The sequence below is a fragment of the Tenrec ecaudatus genome, chromosome 14, assembly GCF_050624435.1.
Source record: "Tenrec ecaudatus isolate mTenEca1 chromosome 14, mTenEca1.hap1, whole genome shotgun sequence".
Classification (NCBI taxonomy): domain Eukaryota; kingdom Metazoa; phylum Chordata; class Mammalia; order Afrosoricida; family Tenrecidae; genus Tenrec; species Tenrec ecaudatus.
In genome coordinates this window covers 89,891,778-89,913,361 of record NC_134543.1, presented here as the reverse complement: position 1 = coordinate 89,913,361, position 21,584 = coordinate 89,891,778, and the positions used below count along the sequence as shown (strand labels likewise).

At 47.1% G+C, this 21,584-nt stretch overlaps 1 protein-coding gene across 1 annotated transcript in view; it reads left to right on the top strand.

The window, feature by feature from the left end:
- Nucleotides 1–21,584, top strand: part of RYR3 (ryanodine receptor 3) — a 418,103-nt gene that overhangs the window by 222,019 nt on the left and 174,500 nt on the right. The window contains exons 31-38 of the mRNA XM_075532282.1: nucleotides 630–793; nucleotides 2,711–2,876; nucleotides 6,549–6,635; nucleotides 7,070–7,296; nucleotides 8,821–9,625; nucleotides 12,291–12,491; nucleotides 18,999–19,101; nucleotides 19,845–19,982. Coding sequence (XP_075388397.1) covers nucleotides 630–793; nucleotides 2,711–2,876; nucleotides 6,549–6,635; nucleotides 7,070–7,296; nucleotides 8,821–9,625; nucleotides 12,291–12,491; nucleotides 18,999–19,101; nucleotides 19,845–19,982 — 1,891 coding nt within the window. The remainder of the gene's footprint in view (nucleotides 1–629; nucleotides 794–2,710; nucleotides 2,877–6,548; nucleotides 6,636–7,069; nucleotides 7,297–8,820; nucleotides 9,626–12,290; nucleotides 12,492–18,998; nucleotides 19,102–19,844; nucleotides 19,983–21,584) is intronic.

Below are 21,584 nucleotides of genomic sequence, written 5' to 3'. Positions count from 1 at the left end.
GCATCGTTAAAGATGCTCTTTCTGAACAGTCACATTCACAGGAAAAGTAGTCCAGACCTCTTTCCACATAGCTTGCTCGTGGGAACACATAGTTCTATCCATAACATGCATAGTTCTCGAGACAGACTTCTCAAGAAACCTGCTGTGGTACCCACCAAGAAGCGCCTGCCGTTTGGGGTGCCAGCCACAGGAAGCATGCTTGGCCACAGTGCAGGCTCTGGTTCACAACCTCTCACCAAGGTTTTCAAACAACTAACAAACGGTGTCTATGCAAATGGGAAGTCCAGCGAGGTGCTCTGACCCTCGACAGTTGTGCCCATCTGTCCTCTGCAGTGTGGGTCGGCCCTGCTTCCCAGCAGAGGGCCCATGCTGTGTCCTGAACAATCTGAGTGGTGACTGCTGGGTCTGTCAACAAGGAGTGAAAGCTTGAATAGTCCCTTTTCCAGGTGCTAAAGCAAAGCCAAGAAGGGGGCATTGAGGAACCCAAGTTCCCTATTTGGTTCTCCCTCCATATCTAGACTGACCAGTCTTCCCTAGAATTATGGGCCAACTAGGCTGTGTGGTCCTTCCTGCCTGTGGGGCCCACTCTGCCCCATGGTCACTCACACCTCTCTCTGTTCTCCCCACAGCAGTGCTACTATGCAATTCGCATCTTTGCTGGACAGGACCCCTCCTGTGTCTGGGTCGGATGGGTGACCCCAGACTATCACTTGTACAGTGACAAGTTTGACCTGAATAAAAACTGCACAGTGACCGTGACTCTAGGAGACGAGAGGGGCCGAGTCCATGAAAGGTAAAGAAGCTCCCAAGAGAGGCGGGGTTTTCTACTGGGTTCCTCATCCCCAGCACCTCCCCCTCCCACCACCTCTCTCCAAAAAAAGATGGCAGAGAATCTTACAATCCCTTTTCAAAGGGAGCAAGACAGGAAGCCCATGAGAACACTGTCGAGAAGTTAAGGAACATTGAGTTTACAGAGTCTGTCCCAGAGTGCTGCTGCCACAATCCCTGTCCCCAACAGAGCCGAGCAGTACAATGGGGCACCAAGCTGAATCACAGCAGATCGAACACAGGATGCGTAAAAGAGTGCAGAATACTCTCTCATTTATAACATGACCTAATAGAGTGGTTCTCTCATATGATGTACACCAGCATCAGATGGAGGAGGAGACCTATCCAGCTGCCTCTTAAGCGCGCCCAATGTCTATGACTTGGAATCACCTGTTCTCCCAAACATCTTGTCCAAAGCCCACTGGGGTTGAAATCTTAAAATTGAGGAATGACTCTTTGGAACGTAAAGGCTTTGGGATGCAGGTAGTTTGCTTTTAAACCCACTCCTCCATTAGTGACATGGTTACATTCCAAAATCAATTCCTTATCTGCACATGGTAGGCCTGGGTACTTCAGTGGGGGTGGTAACTGCTGCCCACTGGCCTGTTGCCCAAGCACTCCTGGTTCTCACTAACTAGCCCTGCCACGTCCTCCGTACTCCCATGAGAACTGGTCATCCAGAGCTGATTCCAAGTCCATAATGGCCAAGTGCCCTGGATCTTAAACTGCAGCTGCTGATAGCTATTGAACCTGCTGGCCCTACCCTCACCTGGCATTGAAGAAGAGTGTTAGTGTACATGTACCAGTCAGGCAATGTGGGGCCCATGGGACTCCATGCACCCCCAAGACCCCATAATATGGCTACTTCTGACCATGGCTCACACTGTTCCAGCTATCCCTTGAGGCTGAAGACTGAAGCCAAACCCCAGGGTCCTGCTACCTGCTCAGCTCTGAGAGCGCCCTGGATGCCACTACCCCCACACCCTATGGGCACCTGGGATCCACCGAGCACTGTCCTGTCCCTGCCAGCCTTACCACTACCCCTGCATGCCGTTGGGTATCATAGCAGCTCAGAAAGATGACTGCTTCCCTCCTTCCAGCTCAGAAATAATGCAGGTTTTCTCTCTGTGCTCACAGGGTCTGTCTTTCAGAGACCCTGTTAGGGACCTCAGCATTCATCATTGTCAGACAATCATTGCTAATGTGCAAAATCAATTTTTTTACTATTGTAAATGTAAAATGTCAGAAAATGAGATAATGGAGAAGTGGATGCAACTGTAAATGCCTATAATAGAGTTCTTTGTTCTGGAGATGGGTAGACAAGTCGCTGAGAAAAGGTACTCAAGTTGGAAGTAAGCTAAGAGGGCAGAGGTTAGAACTCCATGGAGGGAGGAGGGCATCCGAGACAAAGTGTACCTACTTTGCAAGTCTGCCTGGGGCCCACACCTGCCGTTGTAAGGAACAAGGACCTGAGTTTCCAAGTCCTATAACCTTTTGCTCTGAACACCAGTCTGAGACCTTGAATGCAAATTTCTATTGCTGCCTTTTATGCCAAATCTCTCTAAAAACCTGCCTAAGGTGGCCACCTCCTCTGGGCCTCAATTTGCCATCTCCAAGTGGGAATACCAGTACCTCTGGGATCGGTCCCAGTGAGCTAGCTGAACACTGGGCCCCGTGAAGAGGGAGGTGGTCCTCTCTACTCAGAGTCATGGCCCATGCTCAATAAGCCACTGAAGCTGTATGCATTCGCTTAAGAGGAAAATGATGAGGGGATGGAAGGAAAGACTCATGGGAAGTTTTCTGGGGCATGTAATTCCTGGGTAGTGGTCACAAACTGCCCCCATCCAGATTCTGTGCCTGTCTCCCTCTCTTTGGTTCCTAGTGTGAAACGCAGCAACTGCTACATGGTGTGGGGTGGGGACATTGTGGCCAGCTCCCAAAGATCAAGTCGCAGTAACGTAGACCTGCAGATCGGCTGCCTCTTGGATCTGGCGATGGGCATGTTGTCCTTCTCCGCCAACGGGAGAGAACTCGGCACCTGCTACCAGGTATGACCGCCCCGGTCTGGAGGTTGGCAGCTGTGCTCCTCATTCTCCTCTCTCTCAGTGTGTCCACCTGATGACAGTGTCTCAGGTGGATGAGCCCACATTTTTGGGAGGGAGAGAGGGGAAAATTAATACAGTGGGAAAAACCATCATATCAAGATTCTTGTCTAAAAAAACACTGCGTTTCCTTCCTTTTATGACTGTGAACTTTCAAAGACCTATTCAGAGAAGCCATACAGGGACATTTACCTGTCATTCACTGCAAGAAGCCTGATCATCTTGAAGCAAGATGTTCATCCCGTGTGCCTGGGTAAAGATGAGAAGTGCCATGACTTAGGTCCCCCTCTTGAAGTGTCGCAGTGAACATCAGTGCACACAAAAGACAACTTCGAGAAATGCCTCAGAACTCATTCTGTCTAACCCAGCATTTTTCGAATTATGGACCCCAAAAAGAAAACCCTAGAGCACCCCAGAGCCTGCTGTGGGAGGTGCTAGATAAAGAGCTAGCTTTCCACGTGGAGCTTGCTGGACCCTCCAGGGAGAGGCTTGGACAGTCACAAGGTTGTATGGACAGAGTGATAGAAGTCCGGAGAGCTCACTTTCATCCATATTGGTCAGGAAGCTTGGAGTTGAGTAGCAAAGGGTATTCTGAATGCAAGGCCTGCTCTACAGAAAACCTAGTAGTGACGGGCAGTTGAGAATGTGTTGAGGAATGCACAGACTGAGGGGGGGGGGCTGATTAATGAGTGTTGGGAATTCCTTTGGAAAGGCAGAGGAAGCAACAGTGCTTCAAGAAGGCAACAGTGTGCTAGGGGTGCTGTCCCAATGAACAAACCCAAATCCAAACCGCACCACCACAGTGTAGTTGCCAACTCGTGGCAGCTCTATAGGACAGCGTAGAGTTGCCCCCTTTGGGTTTCAGAGGCTGTAAATCTTTACAGGAGCAGAAAGCCCAGTCTTTCTTCTGAAGAGCAACTGGTGGTTTTGAAATGCTGACTTTGGAGTTAGCAGTCCAACAAGTAACTTCCTAAGCCACCAGATCCCTTCGAGGGCCGAGGAAAAGGGTGGTAGAGGGTCACACACTAGGGCACCAGGTTACAGCGTCAGCCACAGCCAGGAGAGCCGCTGAGCCGCCAGTTGCCAGGCCTGTGACTGAGTGATGGGATAGATGTTCGGTGACCCGGAACAGCTGGGCCTGAGACATAACCATTGTATGGAGGCAACTGCCTGAGCTCTCCAGAGCCTGTGTTGGGGGACACCCTGTGCACCTCCTCCCTCTCCTGGAGAGAGGGGACCGGTGTCAGTGTCGCGTGGCAAGCTTGGACACTCAACAGTCATTTTCAGAAAGAGGCCTTTGAGAAACCAGGCTTTGGGGCAGAAAATAATACATTCTTCTAGTACTTTCTCAAGATTCCTCCTTCCCCTCCGTCCCTGGAGAGAGTGTTTACAGACATTGCTACTCTCCTTCAGAATCCATTAACTTTTCCCATTAACTTTTTTAATGAGTTTGACTGCGGGGTCCTCCCTGAGCTGCGGGGTACGCTAAAGCACTGGATAACTTTTAAGGCTAACGGAGAGCCAAAAAGCCCCAAAACCCCACCCTCCAAAACAAATACAATAAAAACAGTCATCAGGGAACTCACAGCAGATGTGACTTGGCGTGAGCTCTCAGTAAAGATGCCACTGTGGCAGCTTCTGTCCCCTTCCCCATGTGCTCTGGAGTGACTGGACCACTTGCCTTCTCTGAGCTGTCTTTTGGCACCCACCTCCCAGAGCCCTGCCCCTGCTCGGTGTAGGTATATAAATCCCGAGGACCCCCTGGGTGGTCCCAGGCAGGACTCGGCCCTGTGGATGAGCCAAGGGTGGGCTCCCTGCCAGACACGCTCTGGGGGAGGCTCGTGCCCAGCCAGCCCGCTCTGCTCATTCCATGCGAGACACTGACATGCCCAGCCAGGCGTCTGGTGTCTGAGCACGTGGAGTAATTGTTATTCTGGAGCTGTAACCAGTTTCATTTTTCAATTATCTCCAGAAGAGCAGGGCAGCGGCAATATTTATACACGGACGCTCTATTCAGAAAGGACCAGTAACCAAAACAAGGAGAGAAGCGTCCTTCCCCACAGTGTGTGTCAGGCCTCCCCATCAACGGCTGCTGCGCAGCTTGCAAGCCTCTCCCTGCCCCGCTTGCCGTAACCAGTGGGGAGATGAGAAATGAAATGCGTGTTCAAGAGACGCTCCCTGGTGATTTCCACCCTAGTCACACTGCTGCGGGAGCGGGCCCAGGCCCAGCCTAGCTTCCCTCTCACGCCAGTTCCCCAGCCCTGGCCTGCACACAGGGTTAGAGATGAAACACCTATTATTTCAAGGACGAGATAGAGCCCCTCGTGATCAAAGGTGCCTTCCGGATAAAAGGAGTCCTGGTGACACAGCGGTTAAGCGCTCGACTGCTTGAGAACCGGAAGGTCCGGTATTGAAACTCACCAATCGCTTTGTGACATGAACACATGTCCTGATTGAACAGTTCTTCTTGATGTGCCTGAACTATTGAACTGTGTGCTACGTGGGTGAAGTGCCCATAAAATTGTTTTTTAAAAAGATGACAGCTTTCTTAGAGTTCAGCCTTGTGGGGAACCTGTCGTCCAGTTCCTCCATGGTCACTGAGTCTGAATCGAGTCCTGGAAACAGATCTTAAAGACAAAAGGGAGAGAGGAAAAGCCCACCAGGGAATAGGGCACGACCCAAGTCTTCTGAGCAGGAGGGTAACACGCCAGGGGAGAGCACACCAGCCCCGAATCCAGACTCGCTTTATGTGCCAGAAGGTAAGCTTCCTGTAAGTTGGCTCGTGCCCCTCGAAAAAGCGATGCTGAAATCCCAGCGCATGTGACCTGAGCGTATGAGCTTTTTAAGAAGAAAGTTCCCTGAAGACGTCTCCAGATAACGAGGCGTACCAGAGGAGGGTCCTTATCCCACCTGAGCTTTTCAAGCTAGAGGTCAATGTGACTCACTGTCTCCCATCCCCAGGACGGTGCTTGCAGGGGCCCGAGGGCCACCAGTTGCGTTCTAAGGAGTGGGTACGAACTAGGTGTTTGGAGAATCGGAGGGCCAGGCCAGGGATGGCTTTGGCCATGAAGAACGGAGGAATGGCAACACTTCTAGAGTTCTATAGACTCGCATCTCTCCTGGCTTAAATCTGGGGTCCGGCACAAAAGCGCCAGAGACTAGGCATTGTGTTTGTGACCTGATGTTGCAGCAATTCCCGGGGAATGCATCCCAGTGGGTGACTGGAGAAGAGCAGAGACACATTTCCTCCTAGTTCAGGAGGCGAGAAGTCTGCGTTCACCCCTTTGGATCTCTCCGCTGTCAGCAGCCGGGTGGGCTTTGTTGGACCTTGGTGCCCCTGGGCTCTCCTTGGCGGTTGCCTTTCCCTGCTGTGTGTCTGGTTGAGTCTTTTTATAACTCAAATTAGGGTTAGGACCCACACTTCTTTTCCATGACCCCCTTCACGTCACCACAGGGAGACTTTCCAATAGGCTCACACCAGAGGTACCGGGCCAGGATTTCAATACATGTGTTTAAGACGCACACGGCAGAATCCATGACAGAGGCAGTTGCCTAAAACACCGCTACGGTTATGGTTTTATAACTCTCGGCAAACTTCTCACCTTGTTTTGGTTTCAGGTGGAGCCCAATACCAAAGTGTTCCCCGCAGTCTTCCTGCAGCCCACCAGCACGTCTTTGTTTCAGTTTGAGCTTGGGAAGCTGAAGGTATTGATCTGCCCCTTGTCTAAAAGCCATGGCAACAGAAGGCAGACTTGACCATTAGGAGAGAGAAAAAAAATCCCAGGCCTCAGAAAACCAGAGTGGCCCTGTCCCTTCCTTCTCAGACTCCCTCCCGCTTTGGTTCTCCTGTACCCCCACACTTAGCTAGGAAACTCAGGTGGCCAATATGTGTGTGCTCACAGCCTTCTCCTTCCACTTCCATTGGCATGGGAAACATTAATTGATGCTCCAATAATCCATTATGCAAGCGCCTACCTCATGCTGACAAAACCTTTAGAGACCACCCCCCACCTCCAACCCCAGATTTGCCTCTAATTCGTTATAATCATTTTGGTTATCAAGAGCCAGTTGCATGATTCAACAGTGGAGACTGCACTGACACGCTCTTACCGTCAGGATGCTTTTCTGCCTTGCTGCAGAATGCCATGCCCCTGTCGGCGGCCGTCTTTAAGAGCGAAGAGAAGAACCCGGTCCCACAGTGCCCGCCTCGGCTAGACGTCCAGACCATCCAGCCCGTGCTCTGGAGCCGCATGCCCAGCAGCTTCCTGAAGGTGGAGACGGAGCGGGTGAGCGAGCGCCACGGCTGGGCGGTCCAGTGCCTGGAGCCCCTGCAGATGATGGCACTCCACATCCCGGAGGAGAACCGGTACGCGAGGGTCCGGAGAGGAAGGCCGGGCTGGGGAGGCAGGGCCAGGCATGCGCACATAGGAGCCAGCAGCACCTGGTGCGCCGTGGGCTCTACTGAGTATCACAGTGACTGTGGATTTTCCCGGAATGCTTCTGAGTGGGTCTTTGCCATCGCCACTTTCGTTAGTTACCTAGATGCAGCAGGAAATTCAAGATGATGTTCCTGCCACAGGACCTTCGTTACAGCGCCTGTGTGCCTGGGCTCAGGGGCATCTCCGTGTTGTTGATGAAAAGCTCCAAAGACTCTACATTCGTTATGAGAAGGGCAAAAATTAGGCATGCCTTTTAAAGAACCAAGAATCGAGCTATGGTGGGGGGGAGGGGCGGGGGGGTTGGGAGGGTGTTAAGAAAGATGATAGAATTGTGGCCTGAATCGTAGGCTCAATCTCAACCACTTCATACCTGCATGGTCTTGGGTAAGTTATGCATCCACTCAGAGCCTCAATCTCTTCACGTATGCAGTTTAGGGAAATGGCACCCAGAAGGTTGCTGGTATAGGTAAGCAGGTATAGATTCTTACCCTATATCTTACGGTAAGAATTAAATCAATTTCAATGCAGTGGGTATTTTTAGGCCGTGGTCTCTTGAACTAGAAAGGTAACGTTATGAGGGCGCGAATGAGGGGGTGGCACCTGCAGGGCTCCCGTTGAATTATCTCACTGGGTCATGAGCAGCAGGACAGGCTAGTGCAACACAGCAGTAGAGAAGACCAGACGCCCGAAAGTAGGCCACTGTGGGAGGATACTCAGATTTGGAATGGGGGAAAGATCAGGAGGAATTAAACAAATAAAAGATCTCAGCAGGGATCAGATTCCAAGCCCCAAGTATCCAGAAACAAACAACGCACAGGCATACAGAGAAGCAAACAACACACAGAAGCAAACACACACAAGCATATAGAGCTCTGAAGTCAAGAAGGAAAAAGCAAATTGGATTATGCCAACCGTAATCAGGATGGAAGGTGTTTCCTCATTGGACAAGAGTGCGTAGGTGTGTTTGCTTTCAAAGGAGGGGATGCCCAGTGGAGGATTGGCGATCAGAGTTAGGTGACGGTGGCATATTGATAGAGGACTGTGGCTTCACCATGTCATCGGAGGGGCTCTTGTATCCTGGAGCAGAGGGCCCCTTTGAGTCCCACAAGTCACCTTTGTCATATCACTGAATGTTTCTTTTTCAGTTTGAGGGTCTTGTCTTTCCTAATAAGGGGTGCTTGGATTCGAGTAAGCCAATTTAGTGCTGTCATAGACTTTTGAGAGTCTCGCGGTTAAATGTAATGAATTATCAGGAGCAGGCCTATGGATTAAAACCGAGTGACGATTGAGAACCCGTAAGAGAACGTATGGCAGACTCCAAAATCCTTCTGCTCCCACCTCCCGTCTTTGTTGGGTTGGGTGAACACTACGTGGATTGACAGTGTGAACTGTGCTGATGTCTGGTGTATTCTTCTCCCTGTGGACTGGTGGACTGCTTGTCCCGTCTGCAGGTGTGTGGATATCCTGGAGCTCTGTGAGCAGGAGGACTTGATGCGGTTCCATTACCACACGCTGCGACTCTACAGTGCCGTGTGCGCCCTGGGAAACAGCCGAGTGGCCTATGCCCTGTGCAGCCACGTGGACCTCTCCCAGCTCTTCCACACCATCGACAACAAGTACCTCCCTGGCCTCCTTCGATCCGGGTTCTACGATCTCCTCATCAGCATCCACCTGGCCCATGCTAAGGAGAGGAAGCTGATGATGAAGCATGAGTATATCATCCCCATTACCAGTACCACCCGGAAAATTTGCCTCTACCCAGACCAGTCCAAGAGGCATGGGCTGCCTGGGGTGGGCCTGAGGACATGCCTCAAGCCAGGGTTCAGGTTCTCCACCCCTTGCTTCGTTTCGACCAGTGAGGAGCACAAGACGCAGAGCCCTGAGATCCCCTTGGAGATCCTCAAGACGAAGGCGCTGAGCATGCTGACTGAAGCTGTGCAGTGCAGTGGGGCACACATCCGGGACCCTGTCGGGGGCTCTGTGGAGTTCCAGTTTGTGCCTGTGCTGAAGCTCATCGGCACACTGCTGGTCATGGGAGTGTTTGATGATGACGACGTCCGGCAGATCCTTCTGCTGATTGACCCCTCTGTGTTTGGAGAGCACAGTGGGTCAACGACGGAGCAGGGAGCCGAAAAGGAGGAAGTGTCCCAGGTGGAGGAGAAGGCCGTGGAGGCTGGGGAAAAGGCCAGCAAGGAGGCCCAGGCGCCGGCCAAAGGCTTGTTGCAGACCCGGCTACCTGAGTCCGTCAAACTGCAGGTAATTCAGGGAAGCAGAGGCGGTACCTTTGGGAAGGGTCTGGGAGGGTGATGACGCTGGGTCTGTGGGCACCTGTTGCCGAGAGCATGTGGCAGGTATTCCCAGAGGGGGGGCTTCTACCCCCAGTGGACGCTTGTTTTTGACATGAGTCCATTTCTGTAACTCCCCCCATGCCAAGATGAAAGCACTCTTGTCACTAAAGCATGTGCCTCCCAATGAGTTTTCTGGTTCCAGTTAGGGTTTGCTCTGCATCTTATTATGCTTACACTTGATAAGCCAAGTGGTCGTTTGTGAGAGAATTGTCTGGAGCCGTGGGGAACCCTTTGGCGGTGGTATCATCCAGAAGTCACTGGTTCATTGAGTGATCATGTTCATGATGATGGTCTCATCTCCCAGCGACTGCTGCATGAACATGCAAATAAACTGCCATGGGGTCCCGACACCCGTCGTTCTGGTACCACCTAGGAGCCCTCAGTGTTTTCTAAATGACCGTCTGTTCACATGTGAGCTTCTATCAGTGACAGTTGTTGTCTTCTGAGAACGTGCTTCAGTGAGGATAGAGTAGAACAGTCAGGTCCAGAAGAGGGAGCCCGGGCTTGGGTCAGACAGCTCTGCGTTTGGGTGCCTGTTCCTTGGCTGCTTACTGGCTCTATGAACTCGCCTAAGTCAAGACTTCCCAGAGCAGTGGCTTCGTTATTTGTAAAGTGTGGATGATAGTAAAACACAATCTTTTTATAAAATACAATATTACATGTTTTTATAACATGAATTATAATAATGGGGAGCTCTGGTGGCATAGTGGTTACATGTTGGCTGCTAACTGTAAGGTCAGCAGTTAGAAACCACCAGCTGCTCCTGGGGAGGGAAGATGGGGCTTTCTACTCCCGTAAAATATTATAGTCTCAGCAACGCATGGGGTTTAGTTCTACCCTGTCCTACAGGGTCCCTGCGAGGCGGCATTGGCTTGAAGGCAATGTGTTTTATCCTAATCATGATACTAATACACAGTAGAAACTCTCTTCCCTGATATAATGAGATTATGAGTCAGTTAATCAAAAAGTTCAGTATAGAGGAAAAGCATGACCCATTTTACATCTGAGAGAGTTTCAGATTTGTATTAAAATGGAATTAAACCAAAGGGCAAAGTTCAGAGGGGTTAGGAAAAAAGGAGGAGCAGAGACGAGGACCATGGAGAGGAAAGGAGGTAAAGGTGGGGGGCACATGGAGGGAAGCGCACTGGATGAGGTGAAATAACATGTAGACAATGTAAACGGAGTGATCTGCTCTGCAAACTGTCACCGAATTCTCCATAAAAACCTTAAAGAGAACAAACTGTCGGAAGCCCTCTCGTATCTGCTTGAACTTTTTACACACCGTGTGCTACATCAGTGTAGAGTCAAGACCTTTTCTTTGATGTGATGCCACTGACCGGGACATAGAGTTGTGCGGTGGGGTGGGGGGAGCATTTCTCTGCAATGGCCCCTGTAATACAACCTCTACAGCTGACAGTATAGGTGTCTTCAAAATAGACACCCCATCCCCCACGTTTATGTTACTTAAAAAGCAAGCTGAGTGCAGAAGGCTTCTAGATGTTTGGTTTTACCCCAATTTTTCAGTCGCTGGGTAACCCACGCCCAATTGTACTGTTTGTTTCTAAAACAGCTTTTCCAGTTGTTCCCTAGTCATTCAGCTGAGTTTTCATAGTGTCTTGCCTTAGATAATAGAGGGTTAGATGATGTCACGTCAGGCATGTCAGGCATCAGCTCTGGGTCCTAGTTCTGGTGGGAGCCCAGGTGGGCAGGTGTGCAGGTGTACCAGAAAGTGTGTGCCTGGGCAAGAGCATTTCTCACCCCAGAGGCATCCACTGCATGTGCGCAGAATGGAGTCGCCCGCCAGTCCCTTGAGTTGGTTAGATGGAGGGAGAAATGATAGAACTGCTTAAAAAAATATATCAGGAGTATACTGAGAATTACAGAAAATTACATGTGAGAAGTGCCTGCAACAATATCTGGCAGATGGCGCTCTATAAGGTATGACTATAATTGTTAAAAGTAGACATTTCAGTAGTGCTAAATTTATCAGTAATGACAGTCCTAAAACGGACGGCATAAATGCAGGATGAGAGCAAAAACACTGAAAGACGGAGAGGGCTCTCTTTCCCATTATCCCAGGCCGGGGAGCCAGTCCTCCCATGCAGAACTCAGTGATGATTTTCATACTGAATCTTAGAACCCTGGGAAAATACTTTCTTGGAATGCTGTTCTCTTTCCACAAACAGACTGTCTGTCTTTAGTAAGTTCCTTTTCCTGTAAGAATTGTTCTCTGGACTCAGACATAGTTACCTTTCAGCAGACTCGGTCTATGACAAATAGATATCTCTATGGTTGACAAACTCTGAACAAGTTACTTAAATATCTGAATAACTTGTTAGATATCTAAGTAGCCACCTCCCCAAAGTACCAAAACTCTTCCCATGGCCATTGAGTTGATTCCACCTCATAGTTACCTTAAAAGACAAAGTGAGATTGTCCCCTACGGTTCCCAAGGGCACAGCTTTGAGCAGAATGGCTAGTGAGTTCAAACTGCCAACCACTGGGCCACCAGGCCCCCTTCCCCAATGTACATGTAGAGTTGATAAGATGCAAACGTGTATTTCCTTGTGCAGATGTGCGAGCTTCTCAGCTACCTCTGTGACTGTGAGCTGCAGCACCGCGTGGAGGCCATTGTGGCATTTGGTGACATTTATGTGTCCAAGCTACAAGCGAACCAGAAGTTTCGCTACAATGAGCTCATGCAGGCTCTGAATATGTCTGCAGCCCTGACCGCCCGGAAGACCAGGGAATTCCGCTCACCCCCACAGGAGCAGGTGAGAGCCCCTTCCTCAACCTCCCCTTGATGCCTATGAAAGTCCTTAACATCACAGAGGCAGGGCTCCTGGTGGCTCCTGTGGTACCAGAACTCCTCGTGCCTGGGTAGCCACAAAGCTATGGAAGATTAAAGGACCCACCAAACCACCTGGAGCCGAGCATCATCTGATACAGACCAGCCACTGCGCTAATGACAGGGGTGAGCAGCTTAGTGTCTGAGGTGGGGATGCCCTTTCTAAGTTCCACAAGGAGCAGAACTTCCTCACCCACCGACCTCTGCCCTTATCAGTGACCCAAAGACCACATTACTGTCTGGATTTAATTTTCACCTCCGCGAGGATCCATCACCTCGACGCGTTTCTGCCCAGCCTGCACAAAAGTCACTAGCTCTTTCTTCAGCCGCCAACAGAACGTGCCCAGATTCTGTTGTCAGCACTGTCCAGACTGGTAAGCGTGACTGAGCAACCAGCCAGTGTGTCCTTGTCGCCGACCCTCTCACCAAACCACCCCGCACCCCATGAACCATGTAGAACAGAATTCTGCGTGTGAGCCCTCTTTGTGAAGTCTTAACCTTACGTTCCATGCTCCCCTACTTAGCAGTCAACTTGACCCATTGGGAAGAGTGTTTGAAAGGAATCAAGATCCTAGTGAGCCAATTCTGAAGCTTACCGGATAATAACCAAAACCAAATCCGATGTGAGCTGGTCAATTCTGACTCATAGTGAAGAAAGCTTTTTGAATTTCTGAGGCTGTAAATCTTTGTAGGAGCAGAAAGCCTCATCTCCTGAGGAGCGACTAGAGTAAGTTTATATTTATTCCCACTGCTCACTGGCCGCAGCAGGACCACTGCTTCCTAAAAGCTCTAAAGAGAATATAGCTCTGAGAGAACATGACTTTTCTGTCTCTGCAACCAAATCTTTGCATCTTACACATATTTCATAGACAGCCCATCTGTAAATTGTCATCACAATCACCACCGTGTCATCATGTTATATTAATAGCACGACCACAAATCGCTCCAATTACTTCCCTGGTTTATAGCGATCGATAACATGTGTTGACTTGAAAATGAAGCACACATCTTGGCTTTTAAGATTCACATGACACTGGTCGTACTTAAAGAGCAGGCAAAACTTACCCTCTTTGCTAGTAGCAAAATAGAGCCTTTAGGTTGATGAGAATGGATCGTTTGTTATGTGGAACCGAGGAAGAAACAGTGAATGTGTGGTTACCAGGATCACCTTCGAAGAATGACTCTTGAAGACTTCACAAATACTGTCAGGCTGCCCTGGCAGCATTTATGAATGTCATCGACCTCGTTTTACTGGGAACTTTCTGAACCTTTCTTTTGTTTATAAATGAGATGGGAAGGCAGGATGACTTTATGATTAGCGGGGCAGCCTTTCCTTTAGACTGCAGGGTTTGCATTCTACCTCCCTCTCTCTGGATGTGTACAGTCATGAGCACATCACCTCTCTTAAGACTCCATTCCTTCATCCGTAAAATGTGGATAAAGTTTGTCGCTCCCTCCCAAGGTTTTTGTGAGGGTGTCCTGAGATGATCCGTTATGGAGAGTGCTAAGGAGGAAAAGACCCTAAATCCAATCAGAGGCTAGACCAAGCTCAAAACCCAATGCATGGCCATTGAGTGGATTCTGACTCAGAGCAAGCCTACAGAATTGTTCCTGCAGGTTTCTAAGACTGTACATCTTTATAGGACCAGTGAGCCTCATCTTTCTTATGTAGTGTACCTACTGGGTTAGACAAGGGGGATGCCTTGAGAGAAACATGTTCTCTATAGACCCTTGTATGAAGGCTTTGAGGAAATGGCATGGCCCCCATGGCATTTTGCCTGCTGTAAACAGGACAGAGACCATCATAAAATGAGGGAAGCGATCAGCATGTACCTAGTACAGAGACCAACCTGGAGTTCCAGGATGCATTGCTGGGCAGTTCCCTGCATCTGATTAGGGGGTTAAAAAAAACACCAGGTCATGATTGGTGGCAGATCAATTCATCATTGTCCCAGCTTGAGTTCCTACAAAAGTAGAAAGGACCATGATTCATATATGTATAAAATTCCAGGTTTAAACAACTCGCATGATCAGTTCTAGGGCTTCCACCTCTTCACTGTGTGGTAATAGTGGTCAGGGTATGACTCATAACCATGTGTCCCTGACTCAGAGTCACCATGTCCCCAACTCTTAGACACCATGCAGCTTTTGTTGGTAAATCTTTAAGGATCCCCCAGCTCTCTGGGCAAGCCTGAGAGTAAAATTACCCCTCCTGGGCTCATTAGAAGTGAGAATGTGCTATCCAACACTCTATTTCAAGGACCCTACTCTATTTCAAGATAGCTTGAGAGCTATCTAAGTATTAGCCACACTGTTGCTTTCAATAGTCAGGAAAAACTTATTTCAAGACTCAAAATGGAACTAGGACTCCCACTGTAGACCACAACTGCCCACAAACCAAGTGCTTCAGACTTTAAGCTCTAAGCCTGTCCCTTAGTACACATGCTCAGCCAACAGTTAAGCCCTCAACTCTAACCCAAAGGTTGGTGCTCTAACCCACCCAGAGGCACCATGGAAGGCCGGCCTGGAGAGCTGCCTGGAGACCCCGGGGAGCAGTTCTACTCTGCTCACATGGAGCCACCGTGTGCCAAAAGCAACTTGGCCCGAACTGGTTAAGAGCAATGTTGGTATTAGGAGTGTTTGCTTTTGCCTCATACCAAGTGCTATAACCTGTCGTTAACCTGGTGTGGGAGGTGATACATGCTTTCTGGAATCTCCTGAATGCCTCTAGGACTCAGTTTATCCCTCAAACACTAGTCCTCATGGACCTGTCTGTGTCCCACCCTACCACACAGCTCTTCCTCTTCCATTCTGCCCTATCGCTTGCCCATTTAATCTTTCAACAGCACTCAGATCAGTCACTTCAAACTCATCTCAGAAGTCTACAACTCAGGGACTTTGGTTTTAATGACTCTCATGCTTGAGCAGACATGAGCATCACTTGAAAGGTTGAATGAGACACAGATGTCCCCTGGAGTTTCCAATTCATTGTTTCAGGGTGAGGCTCTGGATTTATATTTGTTAACAAGTATCCAGATGCTGCTATTGGCCTGGGAATGGAAGGAAAGAGTGAATATTAACTTCAAAACTCAGCCTCCCCTGAGCAACCCCCTAGAACAGTCAGTCACTTCTCGAAGGAGCCCTGCCCATGGTGTCACGGCATCATGAAAGGCTTAACACCAATGAACACAGCGGGGGGCGGGGGATGGAGGGAAATTTCAGAGAAAAACTCAAAATCCATTGAACAATTGGATGTATGGCCTTTAAATTTTTCAAAAGTTATATGACTATTTCATCCTTCGACATCTTTTGAGAAGATAAGGGCTTCTAGTCCTCCATCATGGAGTATTCGGGGGTGAGGGGCAAACACTTGGAGGATTTAGGGAAGTAGAAAGGAAGGCAAGACTAAGATCAACCCCATGGTGGTCAGAAAGCAAGGCAAGTATAGTCGGTGAGCCATTCTCTTCCAGAAAGACTGCATTGAAAGGGTTTGACCTGCAGGCTGGGTGCCCACTGCTTCCTGGGTGTTCTACAAAAGAAAGAAAACTCTTTCAGGAACAAACTCAGTTTTAGACTCTAAAAACAAACCTGTGGGTCTTATTTTTTATTGAGAAGCAATCTGTCGTTCATTATATGTTGTTGATGTAATCACCGTAAGGTAGCATCGAGACAAAATTTCATCTACTTTTCCAACCAATAATTCTGCCTACTTCCAAAGAATAACTTGCAGTAGGCACTCGGAGAATGGTGCTTCCTAACATCATTAGTGCCCTTTGGTGGTTCAAATGATTTACACGCTCAACTACTAACCATTAGGTAGGCCTTTCGAGGCCACCCAGAGGCACCTTGAAAGAAAGTCCTGTGACCATCAGCTTCCAAGTGGTCACAGGCTTGGAAAAAATATGTAGCACAATTCTCCACACACAGAGGGTCACCATGGAGCAAATCAACTCAACAACAGCTAGACTGTTTGCTTTAACAATGTTAACAACATTCATAGTTTAATCAGAGATTATACTTTTTTTTACCCTGAAAGTACTGAACAGCTCCTTGTGTCTGGTGTTGGGTCATCGTGCCTAAGACAGCAATACACACATGATTGTCAGTCATTGCTTCTCCTGTTCCTGCTGACATTTGTTTGTCTGGGGTTGTGGCTTCTTGGAAAGGATTCAGATGTCCAGAAAGGTGGACGGGAAAGTAATGACTGCTTAGTTTCACCAGAGTTTCATTAACCTGGTAGTTAGTATCTCCTTCAGTAATTAATGTCGGCAATAGCAAAACACCTGCCTTTGTCACTAAGCGAAATCACACGTTCTGTTCTTATCATAGCATAATGTTTATAGGATATTGAATTGCCATGTCTGTTCATCAGTGTTCGAGAATCACGGTGCAGGTGAGGCCGCCACAAGATCCTCTACCCAATAAATTAAGGACATACATATGCTATGCACAAGCCACATCAAGTTCACTGCCATGCAGTTGATTCCAACTCAATGACCCTGTGCCTCAGGGTAGGGCTGCCCCAGAGGTTTCTGAGACTGTAACTCTTCAAAGGAGTAGAAAACCTGATCTTTCTCCTGGTGCTTTCAAATGGCTAACCATGCAGCGCAGTGAATCCCCCACATCATAAATCTGTTAGGATTTTGAACTGCATCTCAGCATAATTGTTTACCTATACAATCCTATTTGTTTTTGTCTGTATACTGAAAGCATCAGTCAGGGGGCAGTTCACAGCACTTCACTAGGCTGATAGAGGGGTCCACGACACAAGCAGTTTCAAATCTCTGGGAACAAAAAACAAGCGAAAAAGGAAAAGAATAATAGATACTGACAAAATGGAAAAAAAAAACACCTACACATCTGGGGGCTTGGGAGCAGGTGAGGGAGACAACTAAAATTAAAAGGTCATTGAAAACTGTGAAATGTATTTATAGTACATATTATAGCATATTTATAATCTAGAGGTGTACAAAGCACTCACCAGGTAGTTCTTAAAAGATAATTACCCTGTAGAAATATAGAGAAACAATAGTGACAGGAGATTTATAAAATAAAAATGGTCCTTAATGTGTGGAAAAACAAAATTCAACTCCACCAATTAAATGCAAATTAAAGCAACGGCAAGATGATATTTTTCACCTATTAAATTGGAAGATATTTGAAAATGTGTTAACTCTCATTACTGTAATGGAGATGGGGAAGTTATGCACACTCTTACATAAATTTCATAATGCAAATTGTTATGAGCTTTCTAAAGGGCAATTTATATCAAAAGCCATTAACTGTACAAACTCTTTGATCCAATCGTTTCACTTCTAGGCATTTTCCTAAGAAGCTCATCAGTGATATGAACAAAGATTCTATAATAGGAAGTTCAAATCAACTGTAATGCTTTAAAAAAAAGGCAACAACTTAAATGTACCATAGCGGAATTAATTTTGCATAATTCCTTAAATAAATTATTATGTATCCATATGACATGCAATGAAGCTACAATAAACAAAATAAGAAAATACTCAAGTGGATTGTTAAGTAAAAAGATTTACTTTAAAAAATTATATCTAGAGTATGTCTGTGTACATATAAAGGCTGGAAGATACTAAAATATTAATGGTGATTATCTCTGAGATCACAGTAACTCTTCCTTGTTTTCTCCAAATTAACGTACAATTGAAGAATCGTTTTTAACTAGAGAACCTTGGATGCTACTGTTAAACCTTGACCATCTTTTCAAGAATTTTTCCAATAAAATTTGAGAACAGTGTCTGACTAAGGAAGACCTTGGCTAAGGTATCATGTGAATTCTCTTGACCAAAATAGAGAACCAACCAGCCATTTGTCTTTCTTACCTCAGGCTGCTGTATTGGAAAGGTTACCTAGGGATAACTGTAAAAAACAGAAAGGTGTGTTCTCATAGAGAGGATGATAAAAGTCTGAATGCAGGGACAAGCTCCAGGGAAAAGCTTTCTCTCTGTGTTGGCTTGGCGGGGGGAGTGGGAGAGGGTCTTTCTCTCCTTTCAGTGTCTTTGGGCTCTGAATCCCTGGGAGATCTTGAAGTGTCTACTTCTCAGTTTTCTCCTGGGTCTACGAAGTGCCAAATGAAGGGACCCTAGTCTAATGGATGTGCTAACACCCAACTCCTCTTGGTTGGTGGTAGGAAGTCCCGAGAATTTCTGCTTACTTTCCTTATATCTCAGAAAGGGTCAACTGAAGATACAATGTAATCCTGTAAATTGTGTTCTGATTGATTAACTGCTTCTAATCCTGCCCATGAGCATCAAAGACATTAGGATTTAGAACACATAAAATAAATGCACCACATTAAAAGGTGGAAACTAATTACCTAATACCAAGAAACATGGCCTTGCCAAATTGACCCATGTTTTGAGGACACAATTCACTCAATGACACCATTCTTCTTTGTCCTTCAAAGATCAACATGCTTGTCAACTTTCAACTGGGAGAGAACTGCCCCTGCCCAGATGAGATCCGGGAAGAACTCTATGAATTTCATGAGGATCTTCTCCTGCACTGCGGTGAGCCTCCGAGAGAAAGACGTTCCCCAAAGAGAGTTGATTTGTAATTCCTTCATTAGAAGAGTTAGGGGAGTTGCATTTTATTTGAAATAGCTAGGATCCTAATTGTTCAAGAAGCGAGTCCATACAAACTACTTACAAAGAAGACATAGGACATGTCCCTCACAGAATATTCCACTGAAATGCCTTCTACCGCGGAGACCTCGCTGAGATCGAGAGAAGGAAATTAGTCGTTCAGCTCTGGAAGTCTTAGTTTACTTTGAGTTGAGTGGTTTAGACTCTGCTCCCAGCTGAGTCAAGACACGGATCCCGTAAGCTGTTCTGCTATTCAGTGGTAATGATATTTTAACTTCTGTCCTTCAGGATTCTAAGCCAGAAGTCCGGTTTTGAGAAGTCTCAGGACTTTTAAAAATGATTATGAGCATTCGTACCACTTGTCCTCCATCTTGCTGGCTAATGATTACCTTTCCATTTGAAAAAATTGCATGTTAACTATTTCTGTTGATTCCAGAGCCTGTGTTACTACAGGTTAAAGAAGTTAAGCCTAGACATTCTTGTACACAGGAATCTATATTTCATGAAAACTTGCCAAGAGGCATTTTGTAAGCAAGTTTTATGGGCGATTTATATTGTATCTTGAGAAAGAGAGTGGAAAGCAGCCATCTGCTGATGTTCTTTGTGACACACAGCGGCTTCATGTACTGGGCTTTTCCGGCCTTTTATTCTGATCTGTGTCTTAACAGGAGTTCCCCTGGAGGAAGAGGAGGAGGAGGAGGAGGACACCTCCTGGACTGGAAAACTCTGGGCGTTGGTGTATAAAATCAAAGGCCTATCCAAGCCAGAGAAGATGCAGCCCACCGAGGAAGAGCACAGATCCCCGAGTAAGTGGTGGTACCTCTTACACTCGTACCCCAACACGGTGCTTTCCCAGAATGCATTAGGCCATTGGTTATCTAAAACCTACTACACGATAAATACCAGGCTGCTTAGTTTCAAAGGAAACATCTGAGTAGTAGTGTTGTGATTGGCGGTAGTTACTATTTTATATCTAAGCTTATTTCTTTTTTGGTAGCTGAACTTTTATTTATTTATTTTACATATATATTGTTTAATTGGGAGTTAATACAGTTATCACTCCAGACCTCAGTCGTGTCAAGCAGAATCGTACATTTGCTGCCACGGTCAGTTTCCAAGCATTCTTCTCCTTCCTGTACTCCTTGACGTCATCTCCCTTTTACCCGCACCCCACTACCACCACTGTACCCTGCCCCCCAAAAAAGAGAGACCCAAAACCTTTATTCTATTTGCTATCCCTATAAATTCATCAATCCTGGGTTTCATGTCCCGAACATAGAAAAACATAACACAAATTCAATAGATTGACACCAAATGGCATAACACATCTGAGATAAACCCAAATATGAAACAAAAAAATACAATGTTGAAAACCAGATCAAGTCCAGCATGCATCTGAGGAGCATCAACTGTCAGGGTTTTAACTATTCAAGTCGGGTTTATTCATCTCTCTGATGCACTCTGTTTAGTCATCGCTTTCCGCCCATCCCTCAATGATGGATAGAGAGAGATCGCCTGAGGCTTATTTCCTTTGTAATTCCCACACATGTATCTTGGATTCCCACTGCCATCCTTAGTCTTCTGCAAATTGGATTCTCACACCTTCAGCTCTGACACCAGTCCCTCCTTCAATTCAGGATTATATGGTTTACAATCCTTCGATGACGGATGATGGTGTGCTTCTTCCATAGGGTCTTGGTTGGCATCTCACTTAGATGGCTGCGTGTTTGGAGACAAACCTTTAAGACCTCAGATGCTATTCTGTCTTGTAGCCAGGCACCATCTAATTTCTTCACCACACTTTGCTATCATACCCTTATCTCTATGTTTTCTTCCTGAGGGTGAGTGTGGAGCAGGGTTATGATGTAAGAACTAATTCTTCTTAAATTGGAGGTAGGATTTAGTGGGAACCCCAAACCCATTCCTGGATTTTTTTTAATCTGACTTTGGCTCCCTTTCCAATTCTCCATGTTAATTTATGGTAAAGAGTCTTTCGATCATCCCTCTGGAGCATAACAATCACCCATTAATATTGTCTCTGATTAACCCCTGGTACTAATTTTTTTAGACCCTATTGAGAGAGAGCTATTGGGACAGTGTAGGCTAATTCCTATCACAGTACCTGAATTATTCACGTGTGCAGCCAATTCTTTCGTGGCTGGATGTTATTTACACAGACAAGGGGGGTTAATTTTCAGGGAAATCATACAATAATAATCGCTGAGAATGTCAGCCACAGGTTTGCTGGAGTAATAGATATCTTAAATATATATCTTAATACAGCTTATAGGGCATCGATGTAGCAAGACCGTGTTTGTCTGCCTACCGTCAGTTCAATAATCTTGGTACAGCTGTCTTCTGCTTCCTCAAATGCCATGTTTTCCGACTTAAATCCCCGGGTCACAAGT